We start from the raw sequence: 20,823 nt of genomic DNA, 5'->3' as shown, positions 1-20,823 counted from the left end.
ATTATTTGTAAATTTGATCCAGCTTCTATTATGCGTATTGCAACATGTCACTAACACTTACCATATTATCTCTTTCTATTTTCTTGACCTTCCAAACACTCTTGCATTTCTTTCAGCCCAAATCTCATAATATGTTGCAGCAAATGAGCATTTTAGGAGGCTAGAGAGTAAACTCTTGCATTTAACTTCCGCAATGATCCATTCTTGAACTACTACGCACTCTCGGCCATATAAGAGTAATACATTCATAATTATCTTCCATAAAGAAAGAGGGAATGAATAATCAAAAAGTAAACTCTTCTTTTCTGCATTAAAGACACAAGATATTTTCAAATATGATATTAAAAAATATTATATAAGATTGACTGAGGATAATTTGATTTGATTTGATTATGATATTATTACCTTATATTAGAGGTATAGTATTCTATACTTATATAGATGATCTTATTATGTAAGTGAATAACATTCTGATATCATAACTATTAGTAAAATCTTATGAATTGAACAAGCCTGGTCGGATTTGTAGCAAAAATGAAAAAGCAATAATATAAACTAGGACAATTATTAGGAGATAACATAATTACATACCTCACTAGTTGACATAAACTCATATGCATAGCCAAATAACTTCACCAGACCCTGAGAAAAATCACCACTTTTTCGCATGATTGAAACCAGACACCAAACACCCAGCCCACATCCTGTAACTTTCTAGCTGTTTTTCTCTACCTGCTTCAAATTGGACCTTAAATGTGTGCACAGAGTAGCTCATGTCATATCCATGAAATAGTCAACACTGAAACCTCCTTATGAAAAGCACACCTTTCCCACTTCAGCAATCACCAAACTGATCGAAGTCTGAGCATTTCACAGAAGGATCAAGAAAATGAAGGTAAGCTCCTGTCGAACACAGGATAACTATAATGTTGCTCCAAATATTCCGTTGTAACACGGTGTAATCTTGATTGCAGTTACTTGGTTGGATGCATCGTAAGAACCGGTCTATTGAACCACTCAAAGACTTTTCTATTGGTAAGTCATATTGTTGAACATGTTTCTTCTTTCATTTTTCCATAGGAAACTGGGAGTATGACGTATCACATCTTGCACTTGAAATAACATTACATACAGAAGAAGGAAACTGCAGCTGTTTTATGAAAGATGATAATATTCATAAACACAACTGTGAAAATTCTAAATGAATATGCAAATTTCTGCAAGAACTAACTTGCCAGAACAAACAAGTGGTATTTTTAATCCTGTGAAACGAAATTTAGTACCCATAGAGAAATGACAGCAGGACTGTTCTCTATACTTTTTCAAGAGAAATAAAAACATATTAGCTTATATGACACTTCTGATAAACTATAAAACATTACTTCATATTTTTCTGTCATAGAATTATTGTTCTTGTCTTTCAGGGCAACCTTCACTAGACGACCAACATCTCTTCTCCAAATCAAACTACGGAAATAAGCCTTCCGGAAAGTCCCAAAGAGATAACTACCTCCGGAGATCATTTGCCAGCCTGCAGGCTGCAAGAGTTGAAGAAGATGAATTTGAAGAAGAAACGTCATCTCAATTTTCAGATATCTTTCATGGCTTTCTGACCATTGGAACCCTTGGGTCAGACCAAGTCACAACTGATCCATCAACACCAACATTCACAATCTCTGTTGAAAACATAACTCAAAAGGAAACAGAAGTAACCGAGAATGAGTTGAAGTTAATCAATGACGAGCTGGAAAAGGAACTGGGGGCAGAAGATGGCTACACAGACTCATCTGGAAGGAACAGCCACGCCAGCAATGGGAGGAGCAGTCATGCCAGCAATGGGAGGAGCAGCCATGCCAGCAATGGGAGGAGCAGTCATGGTAGCACCATCACCCTCAATGCTAAACTGATGGACGGTCCAGAGACCAATGGAACAGCAGTCTGCCCACTCCAAGGCTACCTGTTTGGGTCCACATTTGAGTTGCCAGAACCAACAATAATTAAGAAGGTAAATAGAACATCACTAGGGGAGCTATTTCAAAAGGCAAAGATTGCTGAGGAAACCTCTGGGATAAAATGCGAGAGGGAAGAGAAACAAACCGATAAAGAAGCAGATAAATCTGCAAAAGATATCATGAAAAGGATGCTGAAGAAAGGAATAGCCCATGCTTCCTCTCGGAACTCTGGCATAACGGGAGGAAACGTTGACCTCACTGCTAAGGAGACAAAACTACAAAAGGTAACCCCAAAATAAATTATCAAAAATAATTGCATTCAATACTGTTGACTATTGACGAGTTCATTCTTTTTCTTCTTCACTAAGAACAAGTTCATTATTTTAAAAAATATATTGAAAAGATGACTATGTTATAGGCTGTTGACAAGTTGAAGTTCATTTGAAACTTTTTGGAAAAAATGATTACGTATAATTATTAAGAGCAAAAGAATGAATCTCTATTGCCATGACTGAAGATTTGAATTACACCCTTCCTTTTAGACCTACTGAACTCCTTTCTTGGGAGACAGAAAAGATAAATGAATTTGAGTTGTCTACTCGATTATGGATGTTTAGATTTAAGTTTTTTAATTTATAGACTTTTTGCATGCAGATCATGCATATGTTCAACAAGAAAGTACATCCTGAAAGCTCCACTGCAATTCCGACAGTTGACAAGCCTGTCAAAAATGAGATAAAGAGCATAATCTGCGAGAGAAACTATAAAAAAAGAGATGGAATGTTCCCAGATGACGACATTACGATATTTCCTACAAGAGCCCTATCGAAAGAGTGCGTCCAATGTTTCAAGAACCATTCCAACTCAACCCATGTGACAATGTGTGCAAGTGATTCAAATGGAAACAGGGAGTGCTGGATCAAGACAGATGCAGACTGTAAGTACTCAAATATATATTACCAAAAAATCAAATCCTTCATTTATCAGATTTTTTATTATAATAATTTCACATTTGAGGACATGGTTAATCCACATTATTCAGTTCTTACATTATAATTTTGTACACCAACATTGAGCCTTAAATGGTTAGAGTGTTCACCTTATTGACAAATAACTTTTTCTTCTTTCTGATTAATTAGTTAAACTGTTGATTGTGTTACAGATTTGGTTCTAGAGCTGTAGAAGACAGAAGAATCAGTTGATTGTGAAGAACGAGTGTGGATGTCCAGTTCCTATGGACCTTGAAAGCCAGTTAAGAATAAAAGAGGCATGCCTCTTCCTCTTGTTTACCGTAATGTATGTATGTTGTGCCAACATTTGAAATATATCAATACTTTTGTAAGAAGTGATTAAGTTATTTGGTATTGTGCAATCAGTTACGATTTCAATAAATGTGTTTGCTCCTTTTAAATCCCGACTACTTAACATATCACAACATAAGGCTTGCTTCCTATACTTAGTTTTAAGGGATGAGTCATCTATCAAGAGCTGATGACATATTGACATATCTAAACTTGTGTACAGTTAATCTCCCTTACAATTATTTCCTTGTAATCCTTCCCTTTCCAATAAATCATCTGATCTTGAACATCTAACCTGAACCAAAGATCTTGTAGTTTTTTCTCTTCAATGAAAAAGGTGCAAGTTCTTTTCGGTTTAAATGAAACGAAATCAGAAAACATGGAAGATAAAGCTAATGGAACATGCTTGAAGTTTCACAAAGAGAGTATTGTATTTGTAAGTGATTAAATTCAACAGTTAGCGGCAGAATTAGACAAAGAAATGATAATATAAAACACAGACAACGAACGAGAATTGATAGCTGATATGAGAGATGATTATACCTTCATCAATGTCGGTTTTCCTTCCGTCTAGTATATGTTAACTGTACAGCTTAGATCAATCACCTTGAATAACACCGTTGATAATGCATACTATTGTTCTTCATCTACACTAATGGCCGCTAAAGCACAAAGAAACTAAAATGCGCAGGGATTCAATAAACTACACTTTGTAGTGATCAAAGTCGAATCAACATGATTAATGGGTTGAAAAATATAATTAATAGAATTTTTATTTTATATTTTAGAAAAATGTTTTTTATTATTTATTATTATGCTTTTATTTGATTAAACAGCTAACTAATAATGATAATATATCCTAGTCGAATCGCTCATATCAACTTGAACTTGAGAATTACAACTCGATTAAATATTTATTAGTTTGGTTCGACTTAAGCTTAAACGAGTTTATAAATTTGAGTGTAGCTCGACTCGACTATTTACCTACAAGTTTAATTCGGCTCGAAAAACTTGATTAAAATTAAATTTTCAAATTCGAGCTCGAATTCAAACCAAAATTTATTTTCAAAACGAAAATATCAAATTTACACACATATTCAATGAAAAAATTAGTTGAATAATTTGAGTTTACTAATTCTCGAATGAAATAATATGAAAGAATGAAATGACGAAAAATGAAAAAGTATTTATGAATAAGTGAGATGAATCGTAAAAATGAAAAAATATTTGTGAACAAGTGAGATAAATTGTGAAATTATAAAAAATAAAATGATTCGATAAAAATATATAATACGATTGTTATAATATATTATTATTATTATATTATAATATAATCAGTATTTATATTTATGAAATATATCTACGAATATATGATATTATAAACGATGACACGAACTAGAGAATTAAGGTTTTTAATTTTGAATTTTTGGGACAATATAATATAATATAATAATGTGGGCTGATAACAAATTTTAAGTTTGAAAATATTCGATAAACCATCGAACAAATATTATATGAGCTCAAGCTCGACTCGAATATTAAATGAGTCGGCTCGAGTTTGACCAAAGTCAAGTTCAAGTCAAACTTTTACCGAGCGACTCACAAATAAGTTGACTCATTTTCATCTTAATATATTCTGCCTTACTTAAAATGAAAAGTTATTCATATATAGTTTTTATCAATCTAATTATTTTTAACAAGATCTTCAGTTACCTTTTTTTTTAATAGAATTATATATTTTATCTCATGAGGTTAATTATGGATTTACAATATTATTTTAGCTCTATGTTTGATTTGAACAGAGATTCAGAATTTTAATATTAAATTATAATTTAACTACTATGCCTAAAATACAGTATAGTATTAAACCCTTATAAATTTATTTAATCTTCTTTTTAATTAAATTTCTCTTTGAATATTTGTTAAGTTTCATATAAAATTTAAAACTATTTTAAGAGTTCTTCCAATTTTGAAAGATTTTATGGCATATTAGACATAAAGGGTTCAAGGGATCTGTCTTATGATATCAAACTCCAATACAAGTATTTTAACATGATAAAAGATAAATTAAGAGTATAGAATTATTAAAATAAAAATTAATGTTTAAATATCAAATATTCAATTCTTACTTTTAGTAGAGTTACATAATTTACTCTCTTTTTTTTACTCAAAATTTTAATTTTAGGGTGGTCAGTAAAATTTATTTTTATCATCTACATAATTTACTTAATCCACTATGAAAGAGAGTATATTTAAAATGTTAAATGTAGTAATTTTCACTAAAAAAAATATTTTTAACATTTACTGCGTAGAATGATGCTAACAAAAAAGAAATCATACCTATAAAAATAAAAAATGATATAAAAAAATTAGCTTAATATCATTAGTCCATGAAACTTCTTGCCACAATAACTTATCTAAACAAAGCCAAAACCCCTTTATAAATTGAAAAGTTAATTAGGAAACATATTTCTAATAAATAATACTTAAGGATTGGACTTATCAAGGAAGACCCATCAATATTATATTAAATACTTGTTTCAATTATAATATTTTAAATTTATTTTACATTTGTGTCAATATTATAATTCATATCACTTTAAAATATCTAAAATTGAGAAATAGTCTTATGTGTTAATTATTGGTTGACCTACATTGGAATGTACGTAGCATTAGAGAATTGACACATGATTATATGATTTGATATATGAGCAATTTTAATAATAAAAAAATGTCATAGGACAATATTTATATAAGTTAGTTATTATTTAAAAAATTAAATATTTTAAGTTCCATTATTACTTAAATTTTAAATTAAAAAAATATTATTGACTATGTAATCTGTTATATTAAGTATAAGCATCAAAATTTGACCTACTTCAAATTTATAATAATATTTATAATTTTAAATTTTGTAATTCAAAATAATAATAAAAAAAAGGTTAAAAGTAATTTAGGATTAATTATTATGATAATGAAATCTTAATTAAAAAACAAAAAATAATTTGTGATTAAAATATTGTATTTATTTTACTCAAATTAAAAAAAATGATTGAAATAATTTAATTATTATTTTAAACATAAATTATGCCTAATTTGTAGCCTGAAATAATTATATAAATATCTTAAAATACTGAAAAATAAAATAAATGAATATAATTGTTATTATGTTTTAAAAATATTTTTGTGTATTAATTTGGTGAAGAAAAATAAAAGAAACTGTTAAAAATTCGATTTCAAATAACATTTTTATTAAAAATAAAAACTAATAATCTAATGTGACCGAAATAAAAAAAATTGGCTACAACATGGTTTTTATCCATTAGATCAGCGCTAAATTTTCATCCAGCATCCACGAACACGTCGCGTAGTCGGTTGTAACAAAGCAACACGCGCCCGAGTCCACACATGATCAACTAACGGGATGCCAACCCCATTAGCCTAGACGTTCGAATGCCTGACGGACTGCCAAAGGATCGCAACAATGCGTTTCATATTAAATGAAACGACGTCGTTTTGATCACCTTTTTCGATGAGACTGAGGGAAGGCCGGAGAATCGTGTTCGACGCCGACGATCCTTCCAGAAACTATATCTTCGCCATTTTTCATCCTTATCCCTCCAAAATTCACTCATGTGCACGTCTCTCCCTCGCCATCATTTCCCCTAAGGATTGAAGTCAAAACCTATCATAGAACTAGGCCTACGAAGACAAAACAAAATTGAAGAAGATGAACTTCAGAAGCGAAATTAAATATGAATTCGACTTCGAAATCGACTTAGCTTGGGTATAAATACTCCCTAGGTCTTCTTTTTTCAATCCATCGAACATAATTCGAGAATCATGGCCTACTTGAAGATTTTCAAAGATGCTCCGATGACTTTTATTTGAAGAAATTGTTCTTGTGATCTATGCTTCGATCTAGAGCTTTAGAAAGTTTTCTTAAGATCATAGGAGTGTTCTCCAATCAAAAGTATGCTTTCAGACCATCTGTAATTCAAGTTGTGATTCAAAATTGATTTTTTTTCAAGTTCGATCCGGTTGAACTTATTTCTTGATCAATTTTGTACTTTTGATAGTTGAAATCGATCATTGGATGATGTCCAAGGCTCCAAGCTTTTTGTCGAAAGAAATTTTATCAATTCAACCCCAATAAAAAAAAACCAAATTTGATTTGAAAATCTAGAAATTTTGAATTTCGTGTTCTTGAGCATTTGAGTTTGGATTTTGATTCAAATAGTTGCATAACATGTTTTGTAAACATGTTAGGATAAGTTTAAGTCATATTACATACATCCCAATCATGTTTGATCGAATTGAAAATTTTAAAAATAAAGGTTTAAATTTTAGTTTTAAAATTTGTTACATAGATTGTTTGATATTCTTGTTTTGGTCTTGTTCGATTTTAAACATCATTTGAAAGCTGTTGGAACAAGAATTAGGCCATGAGATGACCTAATTCAAAAGTTCACAATTTTTTCCCTATAAATTACATTGGAAAATCGATCGTCTTAAGGCTTGATTGGTAGGTTTTAGGATTAGGGATTATGATCCATACATCCAGCTGAGTTAGCAACAACTTACAGATCACGTTTTCATGATCTGTATCAAAAGTTACAAACTTGCAATTTTTGAAACAAATGAAAAACATTCAATGTTCTTGGACCGAGTCCTGTAGGACCGGAGACTGAGAATTCTCGGTCATGACCAAGACCAAGGACCGAGACCAATGATTGATGTTCTTGAGTTAGGATCGAGTCCTATGATCGGAGTTTTTGAGCTAGGACCGAGAAATATGACAGAGGGTTTTAACCTAAGACCGAGAAATCTGACTTAAGACTGAGACTCTTAGGTCTTAGGACCGAAAAATCCAACCTTGGGACCGAGCCTCCCCAACCCAAGACCGAGAATCTTAGCCCAAAGCTAGCCTCAGACCGAGAGGTTTCTACACCTCGACTGAGAAACCTAGGCCCAGGCTAGTCCAAGACCGATAAACTTTTACATCTAAACTAGTAATTTTAGCCAAGGACCGGGAGTCCTTGGCACCTTGACCTAGGGACTCTGATCCTCTAACCGAGTATCCCGGACCCTGATCGAGAGCTTTCTTAGTCTAGATCGAGTCTCTCCAGTCCCAGGCCGACAAAAACTGACCCGACCCTTAGGTTATCCGGTCCTTAGGCCTGTTTGGTCCACTTTTTAAAACCCAAAATTATTTTTGCAATTTTGGAACCCAATCTATTTTCAAATAATCTCGAGAGGTCGGAAAATGATTTCAAAATATTTTCGGGATATTTCTCAAACAGATATTTTGACTAAGACTCCGTTTGGATTTTATTTTTTAAATTATAACATACATTTTCTTCAAGTCTTGTACTCAATCTTTTATAACTGCAATCGCTTCGTAGGTACGCACTTCTAAATAATTTTGTACCATTATTTACATAATCTAAACTTATCACCGTTTAGGCCCCAGAGTACTAATTAAAGAAAACAAATGTTATAAATAATTTTTTCGATAGCCAGACTTTTAAAAAATAAAACCGTTTTCAATGGGCGCGAATGACATAGCGCGCAAGCCCGTTCCCGAGCGTAACTAAATAACGAACTCCTTATGAAAACTCTGGTATAAAATACGTTTACGTACATTTTACTAATTTTTCTAAAATTATTTGGCGATTTTATTTTTAAATAAATATATATTTTTAAATTAATTATGTTTATTAATATAAACCGGATTTAAAATGTTATAACAAATTTTCGTATTATTAAAATTTAAATAAAATTAATTATTTTTAAATAATTAATTTTAAAAGTGTCTACGTGCTGTCAAAATATTTAAAAATAATATAAAAAAGATGTCTAATTAAATTTAAAATCATAGAATCTTGAGCACCCTGATCTCGTATTACAATTAGGATGCATTTATTAGTCAAGTCAGTGATTGAATATTTTTAAAATGTAATTGTCTTCTAATTAAAATCATTTAAAAATTATTAAAATAAATAATAAAACTTATTTTTAATTATATCTGAAATAAAAATATGATTAAATTAGTTAAAATTTTGTAGGTAACATATTTGCATTTTTTTAAAATTTTTAGATTTTAATAAAAATTTAGATAAAGTTGCACTTTTTTTTGTCTGATCACTTTTTTTATTTATTGGCCAAGTTAAAAGATGTCATTATTATTTTCTTTTAAAAACATTAGTGACACAATTCATATGAGCCAAATAAATTTTTTATATTCTCATTAAACTTTGATCTCTTTCTATTTTACATATGAGATCATATCTAATAATTAGGACATGATTTTAAAGATAAACATAATATTCAGTTAAAATATTAAACTATTAATTATTAATATCTTTGATTTTTTATAATATTTTTAAATATAAATCATAAGAATATATATTTGATAACTTGACCAAAATAATCCACTTTCTATAAATAGGATTATTTTTAAATAATCTAATTATTACGTATAAACCGTAACTCACTAAAATAACAAGTGAAAAAGATATTGCAACTTAATTTAAAAAAAGCTCTAATAATTTTTCCGAGAAAAAAAAGAAAAAATATATATTTAGCTTAGGTTAGAAAAATAGGGTTACAGTATTATTATTATTTTTATGATTACTGTTTGCGCAAGAGCAGTTTCTGTATAGTCAAGAATTCATCTGCATCAGAAGGTCTTCTACAGCGACGACATCGATTCTTCGAAGGAACGTGATGCTCAATCGTCTCCAATAGTTGCACTTACCAATCTTCCATGGCTCTTTCTTTAGGGAAAATCACGATCATCGTTGGTGCAGGTATGTTAGATACACATATTACGTGAATGTATGCTTACATCTCTTTGTTTCTGTATATTAATGAGTTTCCGAAGAAGTAAAACTCTCAATTACTTCATTAATCCAATTTATTTGCGATTTTGAGTGATTTCTTTGGTCATAAGGTCAGGATTGGATAGGGAAAGTCCAAAACCTATTTGCTAGGAAGTTGATGTGTGTTTTCATATGTAGGGTACCTAAGACATAGTGTTTGGGATCTTATGGAAGTAATTATTTGATAACTGCGTATTATGTAATTTCATATCTGCAGTTTCATGCAGTAAACAAGTGTATTATGAGCTTGAACAGAGAAGCTATCTGACCTTGGAATAATACTTACCTGCAATTGTTTTTCAGGTATTGCTACAACGGTCCTCGCACAGGAAGGTCATATCTCATTCGTCTCTGATTTTCTCTCTGGGGCTTGCAAGGTATGTATTAGCTATGCTGTGATCAAATTATGTATTAATTTTTTAGTTAGTTTTATGGTTTTTTCCCTATATTTTGTCTCCTTGATATCTAATGAATTGATTAATATATCACTGAGAATGTTCCATAAATAACAAATCATCTTCTACAGATTCTTATTAAGCAAATTGCGAATGGGGATGCTAAACCATCTAAAAGCAAGCCCAAGAATGATGCTTTAATGGCACAGGTTTCAACCTTATTTTTCCTTTTATTTGTACTATTTGGTCTGTTGTTGGAATCAGACGATTATGATTGTGAAATTATTTAATGAGAATGGATTTGTGATATTTTGTTACTTTCCAATGATTATTCATACATTTAAGAGCTTGTTTGGGAGGAATTTTGTTTTGGGGTTCTCCAAATCATCTCAAAACTCTTTTAAAAGCAAATAACTCCAAATAAACTTGAAACAAACAAACTAAATAACCTTAAACAAATAAACAACCCCAGATAATCCCAAATGATCTAAAAGTTCAGGTCAAGTGGAATCATGCCAGATTGCTAATCTCTTCCAAACTACTCCTCTTGTTCGCTGAAAAAAGGAAATTGATATTGGTACTATAGCATGCACTTGCGGATTGAATAATGAGATCATGAGTAAATGGGAAACTTAGAATTAAACACGAGATTTGAAATAGATATCGTAGAACATATGTAGTACTTTATGACTGGTCAAATGTTTTGCAGTTTCATTAACTTGGCTTCTTCTTGGAATCATATAAAGATCCAAGTAACCAAAAGCCATAGTGTGGTTTTTGCTTCTTCTTCGATATGAACTAGCAGGGGCCTCAATATTTATCTTGATTATGAGGATGGAATTTATTTTTCAGTTGTAGGTAGTTGAAAGTTCCACCGTGATTTAATATACGGTAATTTGCTTCAACATATTTAAAAGAAAAGAAAAATGTTAACTTTGCTTTACCTGTTAACATTGAATATGTGTTTGTTGTTTTTGTCATTATATTTCCTGACTCTGCTTTGGATTCTTCAGAAATTTAATGTTGGCCCAGCAATTTTCCTACTTGCCCCTTTGTACATATTAGCTTCCTCATAGTTACCCCTTCTCTTTTCTTGTGTCTTCTCTTTGATCTTCTTTTTTCCTCATTCATTATGCTCTTGAATTGGTACCTTTAAGGGTATCCTTTCATTTAACATTTAAACGATAAATTCATGAGTGCTAATTACTGCTAGCATCAAATATTGAGCCTGTTTCTCGTAACACATTCATGGGATGATCTGGTGATGGAAATTTTGATTTCGTAGGTAAATAGTCTGAGGCAGGAGCTGCAACTTTTGGCATCAGGCAGACCAGTCACAATTATCACTTCAAGTGGTTCAGGTTGTTTATGATTTTGATTGTGTAATTCTACAGAAGTCTTCTTGTTTTTATCAATTTCTACTCCATCTAACACCTATGAGGATCCTTACACTAATTTAGATACGTGAGATCGCCGAGTTTCATTACTTGTATCATTGATGCAATATAAGTTTTCTAGTATCTTAGAATGTTCTAATCATATTTCCATGTGCAGGTCCCAGAAGATATGGGGTTGTCATCGTTATTATTGTTGTTGGATATGGTTATATCCGGTGGAAGGTAAGCATCACCTATATAGAACCCACAATAAACACTAATATATTCAGAAAAATGTTTCTTGTTCTTTTGGAGAGCTCTGACCAAGATCCTAATCAGTGAAAAGGTTTGTTTGTCCATATAATTTAGGAGGTTCATATTCTAGTGTCCTTTGAAACTTACATTAGACTGAAGGTGTGTGATGTGGCATTGTCCTTGGCTAAAATGATTTACATGGAAATTAAACAAAAACTAACTATACAAGATAGACAGAAACAAATGTGCTATTAGCTATTTTTTCACTGGCCAATAAGCAATGTAACCCCTATCGTCAGCAGCTCCAGGGTGATGGTTTTAGGTGCTAAAGTTCAATGCTATCGCCATAGGATGTTTTTAAAGACATATCAGACAATTCCTTTTTCATGGCTTAATTTACAATAGGCAAGAAGCTGACTTGCTGATCATGATACTGATAAGGAAAATTACATGTCATTTGGTGTTGGGCTAAACATAATTGCATGGTATAGTAACAATGTGGACTTGCATTCATACTGCACGGGGTGCATTGGTAGTCTGAGATTAGGGTTATTATTACCCCCTCACATGCAGTCAATTGTGCGCCTTTTTATCTTTCTCCAACTACACTTGATTGTTCATATGTTGATCATTTTGATGCCTCATTTGGTTATTATTACCCCCTCACATGCAGTCAATTGTGCTCCTTTTTATCTTTCTCCACTACACTTGATTGTTCATTTGGTGTTGGGCTAAACATAATTGCATGGTATAGTAACAATGTGGACTTGCATTCATACTGCACGGGGTGCATTGGTAGTCTGATATTAGGGTTATTATTACCCCCTCACATGCAGTCAATTGTGTGCCTTTTTATCTTTCTCCACTACACTTGATTGTTCATATGTTGATCATTTTGATGCCTCATTTTTCACATCCCCAATAATCTCTCTGTTTATGGCTAAATTGCTATGTGTGGCTCAGATGAATTTCATTATCCTCAGGGATGGAAACTTCCAGATATGATGTTTGCAACTAAGCGTGGCTTGTCTGATGCATGCAATACTGTAGCCAAACAACTTGAGAATGTGTACACCTCAATTTCGGTAAAATTTCTCTTCTCTATGTTTTTTTATGTGCTAGATTGAATGGAAAATGAACAGATCACATCCTAGTATGATCATGATACCTCCCGAAAATTGTAATTACATGTTCTAGTTAACCCGCTAAATGGTAGATTTTTTGGGATTTTTAGTTTGTGTTTATGATTGCTTTGCAAATTGTATCCTTGAATTTAGAGTTTAATATTGCATTTTCTTTTTTTGAAAATGACCGTGAAGGCTTGAACTCACGATCTTATGGTCATAAGCCTTGCGCTCTACCACTGAGCTAGACTAGCCTTCGATACAACATGCTAATCACTTGTATAAACACATTATTAGGCCTTATTGACAATTGGTATAAGAAAATGAAATTTCTTAATTTTTTCAAAAGCTAAGGTTTTCTCTAAGCCTCCTTATTTGGTAATAAATTGTTCAGTTTTTAGTATTGAAGTTATTGCTTTAACTTATTAATAGTCTATCCTTCCTCGCATGTAAAATCAATGCCCCGATAATTCTAAGACTCCTTAATTGGTAATAAATTCTTCAGTTTTTAGTATTGAAGTTATTGCTTTAAACTTATTAATAGTCTATCCTTCCTCCGATAATTCTAAACTCATATTTGAAGATAATGGTAGGAATTTTGACCTCATATTTGGTGCCTCTTGTCCTTGTAAATATTGCCAACTGCTTAATAAACCTAAACTTGGGTAAAATATGATTGTGCTATCACCTACATTCCTGAGACCCTAATCAGGCTGTGAATGATATGTATCCCTAGGCATCTTACTAAGTGTTGCAGTCATAATAATGGCATGTCTGTGAATGTGGGTTAGAAATCAATAATTGAAGACTATTTGATTGTCTAATAACATGATGACAAACACATCTATGTGAATGATACTTTCATGAAAGAGAAAGAAAGAGAGTTTTGGATTCTGGAATTAACTTCTAATACTTAGTTTGCATAAAGTGTTTGGTTTTATTGACGAGATTTAGTTTTCTGCTATGCTGTTAGTGAATAAAACCTTGGTTATCCTTGAGCATACTAATTAAGGTAAAGGATGTAAATATCTCCTAACTGGAGAATGAATTCTTCCTTCTGGCAATATCTAGGCGGTGAAGATTTTACTTGGAATAGCAAAATGATACAAAATAAATGAGTCAATGTTAATAGTACATTATTTGATGTGCACATGAAATCATCCCAATCCTATTTTTCTTATGCGACCTTTTTCCTAATTGAATCCTTAGGTAGTTTGCATTCAGATGCAATGACAAAGAAGGCACATAGATGGACTTAATTTGAGTGATGACTTCTAAATGCACTGCTCATTAGTTACACCAAAATATTTAAATGCTTTCAAATGTTCTCCTAAATCTGAACAAAAGTTTGATAGCAAAAAAAAAAAAACTAAATACAAGTTGTATATATGTATGCAGGCCACAAAGCAACATTTATCCGAAAGGATTGACAGGGTTGATATTAATTTAGATGAATGTGCAGGTCATTTGTCTACCACCAAAAATGAGGTTTGCAAGCAAATGACTGACTTCCATTGGACTTGATTATATTTTTCCTTGTTCATAATTAACAGGATAATTTATATGGTGTAGGTTTCAGAATTAAGTGGAGAGATGAAGTCGATTGGTGATGATGTTCAATCTGTTCACGGGCTAGTCCGAACCCTGGTTAGTTGTATTTTCATGTTCTCTTTGGTCAATGTTCAGAACAGTTGTTCTTAGTTTTAAATATCATCACTTCATTGTTCTTTGGGTATTCAGGAGACCAAGATTCACAGAATAGAAGCGAAACAGGTATTGTAATGTTGTTGACTCACTTCCAGTGAGTGTTAATATCGACTCTTGTTTGCAAATGTATTTTACCATGGATTGTCTTCTCTGTAGGATTCTACAAATGATGGAGTTAGAAGGTTGGTTGTTTATGCCCGGAACTTGGAGAATGTGAAAGCTGCAGAGCGCATTGAGGTATCCGAAAATTTTTGGAGTCTTTACTTCTTTTTTTGTGACCAAAGTTTATTTTGGAGTCTTATCCTGTACTTATCTGGCATTATAATATTCTTCTTCTTATTCATTCCTTATATCTGAACTTGCCTTATGCTTCTATTGTGTTCTAGGGATCAAATTTATCAAGACCTGCTCTTGAAATGGCACCATTAACACCCCCATCCAGGGTTTGTTCTGCTCTGTCTATTTTTACCCTTTTTTTCTTTTATATTTATATTATTAGGTCTGTTTTTAATTTTTTTAATTCCCATCTATGTTTCTCAGGTTGGATCATTGCCTCCCCTTCCAGCATCAGAATCACTGTCCCCAACCAGCTCCAGTGGATTTGGCAAGGTTTGTTTTACTTTTCTTCAGAGTATAATTAAAAGTAAATAGGTCTTTATTGCATTCATTGACTGTTTTTGTTTTCTTTCTCGTATCATCTTTGGGTTATTGAAATAAAAAGATTGTCGAAACCTTTTGGTTCAACCTCAGACCAGACATGGCTTGTTTTTAAGTTTTTTCTGTTTCCTGTTCTATACTTGATGATGAGCATTGTTACCCTAAGACATAATTCAGTATTGGGTATTCAACAATTGGTTTTCAGTTTGATCAATTATATTATTCTTAAATCCTAATACTTTTCAGGTCCGACGACCTCTCCAAAGTGCAGTCTCAGACTCGGGTCTTAAGGTTATTAATCGTACTTCCTCCATAAATAATCGAATATTCTAAAGTAAGCTAATAAGCCGCTGGCCACTTTTCTTGCAGGAGCTGTATGGGATTTCCGAAACTTCAAGCAGTTCTTCTCAAGTTTCAGTTGAGGTCATTTCCAGCCCAGAAATTTCCACCAATAATAGTTCAACTACTACACCTACTGCTTCTACTTCTACTACTACTACACCTTCTTTATTTAGTCGCCAGTTAGGTATGGGTGCTTCTTTTCTTACAAGAGCCAGAAGTGCTCTGCAGTCAGCCAAATAGACTCGAGAATGAAGATTGTCGGTTTATTTTATGGTCAAAATTCTCAATGTTGGTCCATAGAGAGTCGAACATCGGGTGCCTCCGGTTATATAACAATATAATTTCACATTATGGTGGACAATGAGTTTTGTAGAGTTGCTCTAAATTCATACTACTACTACTACTAGGATTTATTTATTCTAGTTGAATTTGTCTCGTATACAGTAGTTGTTGCCTCCCTTGGAAAGTGCAAGACCAAGGGATAATAATAAAATTTACCTCAGTATAACCTGGCTATTGAATGATTGCTGACACCATTTTATTATTACTTTTTAAATTAATAATAATAATAAATTCCAAACCTACAATATCAATAAGTGTTGCATCATTAAAAAATATCTTTAAATTACAAAGATAAATCATCCATTTCATTTGCATTGATATTTTATCTTTATTTTTTGGCATAATTACTATTGCAATGAAAGATGTTATAACAATAATTGAAGTTTTTTTTCTTTATCTTGTATAAGATTATATTTAGGACTAATTAGTTTTTGATTTATGATATGTTTTTTTTTATTCAAACATAAAGTGATCTTTTTATATATACTTTCAATTTCAATCTTTTAAAACATGTAAGATGAAAAGTCATTTTCAAAGAATTTTTTTGTAGGGTTCTCTTTCCATCAATAATATTAAAATTTCTTCTAATTGAATTTTATTTGATATAACAATTGGTTTAGTTGAATTTAATTTTGTTGTCTCAAATTTTTATATCTCAAATAAAACTCTAATGTCATCTCCAATTAATTCTCAAACTCAAAATACTGGGTAAGTGACACGTCAAACCGTAATTCAAAAGAATATTATCAAAATATTTCTTTTTACACAAACTTTTTAACTTTTTCAATATTATATATATATATATATATATATATATATATATATATATATATATATATATATATATATATATATATATATATATATATATATATATATATATATATATATATATATATATATATATATATATTTATAACTTTACAAAATGGACCCCAATATTTTTTCAAACACACGCCTCTTAGATAAAATTATGATAAATTAATTATAAATCAATAATTTATATACATAAAAAAACAAATTAAACATTATTGTTTTAGAAATCTCAATATTTTTTTTTTCAATTTTGTAGTTTGTAACATATTATTGTTTTTTTTTATTTTGTGTTTTATTTTAATAAAATTAGTTTTTGATAATTCTTAACTGTATGATATTTAAAACATATTAATAAAATATATAAGATAAAAGTAAAAAATTAAACATATAAATAAATTATATAAGAAACTAAATATATAAAATTGACTAAAGCATTGTTTTCTACTGTTTTTTTTAATCTTTATCAAATCAATTTTTCGATCAATAATTTTTTACCAATCACATCACTCATTTCATTAATCAAAATACTATAACACTCTCTAATTTAAATTATTATTTTATATTTTATTCATATATATCAATACATTTAAGTTTTTTTATTAAAAATAATCATTACTTTCTCAAAATCATCTCTCATTATTCATTCTTTTTTTTTTTTAAAAAAAAAATCATAACCGAATAAGGCCTACATTCAAAATTAAAGGACCAAATTAAAGTTTTATAAAACATTTGAGTTTATGAATAGTTTAATGAGAGATTTGAGTTTATGAATAGTTTAATGAGAGAGAAATGGGGGAAGAATGCATAATATGTTTGCAAATGATGATGAGTTGGAGTTTCTAATTGTAGTTTGGGTTGAGTATGCATTAAGGTTGGTTGGAGAAGGTTTAAGAGTTTGTTTATAGAAATGTTTTTTTTTTTTTTGTTTTATTTGAGGTTTTTTGAAAAAATTATCATCGGAGTAAAAGTAGATTTATTTATTATTTTTTATTTCTCTAGATTTTTATTTAATAATTAATTTATATTAAAAAAAATTACGGAATAATTTTGATATTTTAAGAGATAATTAGATTGATTAGATTAATAATGTGATGGTTGAGTTTTAAGATAAAAACTGAGTTTTATCCCAATCACTCATTCATCAAACAAGTTGGATAGTTTATTATTCATATCTTTCGATTTCGATTAGATTGATTATGTTTTCTCGATACATGTATTCATCTTTTTCTTAACAACAAATAAAATAATGTTGTTGAATCCTGAGTTGTTATTTATTTTAATTTTTTTTAGTAAAAATATTGTATTTATGTAAACTAGCATTTAACCTGTGCATTTGCACGAGTAATAATATAAAAAACCGTGAAAAACAATTACGGATAATATTTTTAATTTTATTTTTAACCGTTTTAAATTTATGGGTTGGTCAACCCAACCCACAATCCGACCCAAGTATCCATTTACTCAACATCATTATATATATATATATAGATTAGTTAGTTAAAAATTTGAACTTATATTAATGTTAAAACGTCTCGCGTTAATCAAATTTGGTGTTGAATTTAAAATATAAAGTCTTATTAGCCTAGTTAGTTAAAAGATTGTACTTGATTTGTTAGGTTGCAAGTTCGAAACATACGTCTAACATTTTTAATTTTATTTTTAACTGTTTTAAATTTATGGTCGAGTTAACCCACAATCCGACCCAAGTATCCAAATTAACCACAGCTCTCGACCCGGCAATCCGGACACTTTAAAAATTAAGCATCATTATATATATATATATTAGTTAGTTAAAAAGTTGAACTTATATTAATGTTAAAACGTCCTCCGTTCATCAAATTTGGTGTTGAATTTAAAATATAAAGTTTTAGTAGTTTAGTTGGTTAAAGAGTTGTACTTGTTTTGTTAGGTTGCAAGTTCGAGACATACCTCTAGCATTTCTAATTTTATTTTTAACCGTTTTAAGTTTATTGCCGGGTCAACCCACAATCCGACCCAAGTATCCAAATTAACCACAACTCTCGATCCGACAATCCGGACATTTTAAAAATTAAGCATCATTATATATATAGATAATAGAGTTATACCCTCTTATATCTCACTAACATGTATCCCGTGCATTTGCACGAGTAATAATATAAAAACCGTGAAAAAAATATTACGGTAAAAATTTTATGAGCGAGTCAACCCACAATCCAACCCAAGTATCCATTTACTCTCACATATATTCAAATTAACCACAGTTCTCGACCCGACAATCCGGACACTTTAAAAATTAAGCATCATTATATATATATAGATTAGTTAGTTAAAAAGTTGAACTTATAGTGTTAAAATATCACGCATTTATCAAATTTTGGGTTGAATTTAAAATATAAAGTGTTATTAACTTAGTTGGTTAAAAGGTTATACTTGTTTTGTTAGGTTGCAAGTTCGAATCATACCTATAGCATTTTTAATTTTATTTTTAACCGTTTTAAGTTTATGGGCAAGTCAACCCACAATCCGACCAAAGTATCCATTTACTCTCACATATATCCAAATTAACCACATCTCTCGACCCGGCAATCCGGACACTTTAAAAATTAAGCATTAATATATATATATATATATATATATATATATAAATATATAAATGACTAGTTATTATTTGACATGATCTTTTACACATTTTTTTAATAATAACAATTTTTAATGTCGCACAAAATATTTGGTAGAATTTTTTTTCTATATTGCTATAATAATTTGTTAATTTATATTATTATTATTATTATTATTATTATTATTATTATTATTATTATTATTATTATTATTATTATTATCACTTAATCACTTTACAAATAATGATATGATTGTTATTTTATTTTATATATATTTTAAATTTAGATTTTTTCAGCTATTTTTTTTATTTTATTTTGTGTTATTTATAAATTAACTTTTTTATATTTTTTTATTTAAATAAATATTTTATAAAAAAATCAATATCTTACTAAATTTTTTTGTTATTATTTATATTTTTCTAAAATGGAATCCCTATACTAACATTAATAGGAGGACAATTATAAATCTTTTAGCGGTTTTTTACCCAAATTGTCCTGTTATGGGTGGTTTGATCGGTAGTTAATCGTGAATGAGATATTGATGATATTTATGTCCTCGTCACGATCTCACCTTAATTTAGTTTCGAACATTATAAACACAATTAAATATATAACTTCACAAATATATTTATTTATTATTTATATTTTATAAGAATTCTAAGTTTATTTATAAATATTTAATATATTACATATTTATAATATTAAAATATTATTTTATATAATTTTATTATTTTTATTTTATAAAATGATATAAATGTGCTTCGAAATTTTCCGAAAACGAGACAAAAATGGTAATAAAAATAAATTCCTAAAATAAGATGGGCAGCAAGTAAACGCATTCTCCATAGCATTCTCCATAGCATTGTAATCCATAAATAAGACCACCAACTCCTACAAAACTTTGATTTTTGAATTATAATTATGATTTTAAACTTTATTATAAAGTTTTTTACAATGTTTATTTTTCAAAATCATGCAGATAATATCTTAATTAATATGAATTATTTGATTTAATTATACAATTTAGTCTTTTAAATAACTAAAATAACAACAACAAAAAAAACCACTTTTA

The 20,823-nt window shown here is 30.0% G+C and overlaps 2 protein-coding genes across 2 annotated transcripts; both read left to right on the top strand.

Annotated features, from left to right (window-relative positions):
• Positions 1–636: 636 nt before the first annotated feature.
• On the top strand, positions 637–3,377 carry LOC124922736 (protein LAZY 1-like). The gene is made up of 5 exons (XM_047463448.1): positions 637–895; positions 975–1,035; positions 1,425–2,236; positions 2,607–2,889; positions 3,115–3,377. The coding sequence occupies exons 1-5, from the start codon at positions 890–892 to the stop codon at positions 3,132–3,134; spliced, it is 1,182 nt and encodes a 393-aa protein (XP_047319404.1). The 5' UTR covers positions 637–889; the 3' UTR covers positions 3,135–3,377.
• A 6,502-nt stretch (positions 3,378–9,879) lies between these two features.
• LOC124920753 lies at positions 9,880–16,509 on the top strand. The gene is made up of 14 exons (XM_047461304.1): positions 9,880–10,065; positions 10,441–10,514; positions 10,664–10,741; positions 11,818–11,893; positions 12,087–12,151; positions 13,147–13,248; positions 14,686–14,775; positions 14,860–14,934; positions 15,028–15,060; positions 15,151–15,231; positions 15,381–15,437; positions 15,535–15,603; positions 15,898–15,942; positions 16,021–16,509. Exons 1-14 carry the CDS (start codon positions 10,023–10,025, stop codon positions 16,231–16,233), a joined length of 1,101 nt encoding a protein of 366 aa, XP_047317260.1. The 5' UTR covers positions 9,880–10,022; the 3' UTR covers positions 16,234–16,509.
• Positions 16,510–20,823: the final 4,314 nt, after the last annotated feature.

The sequence above is a fragment of the Impatiens glandulifera genome, chromosome 1 (assembly GCF_907164915.1).
Source record: "Impatiens glandulifera chromosome 1, dImpGla2.1, whole genome shotgun sequence".
NCBI lineage: Eukaryota > Viridiplantae > Streptophyta > Magnoliopsida > Ericales > Balsaminaceae > Impatiens > Impatiens glandulifera.
This window is presented reverse-complemented; position numbering and strand designations above follow the sequence as displayed.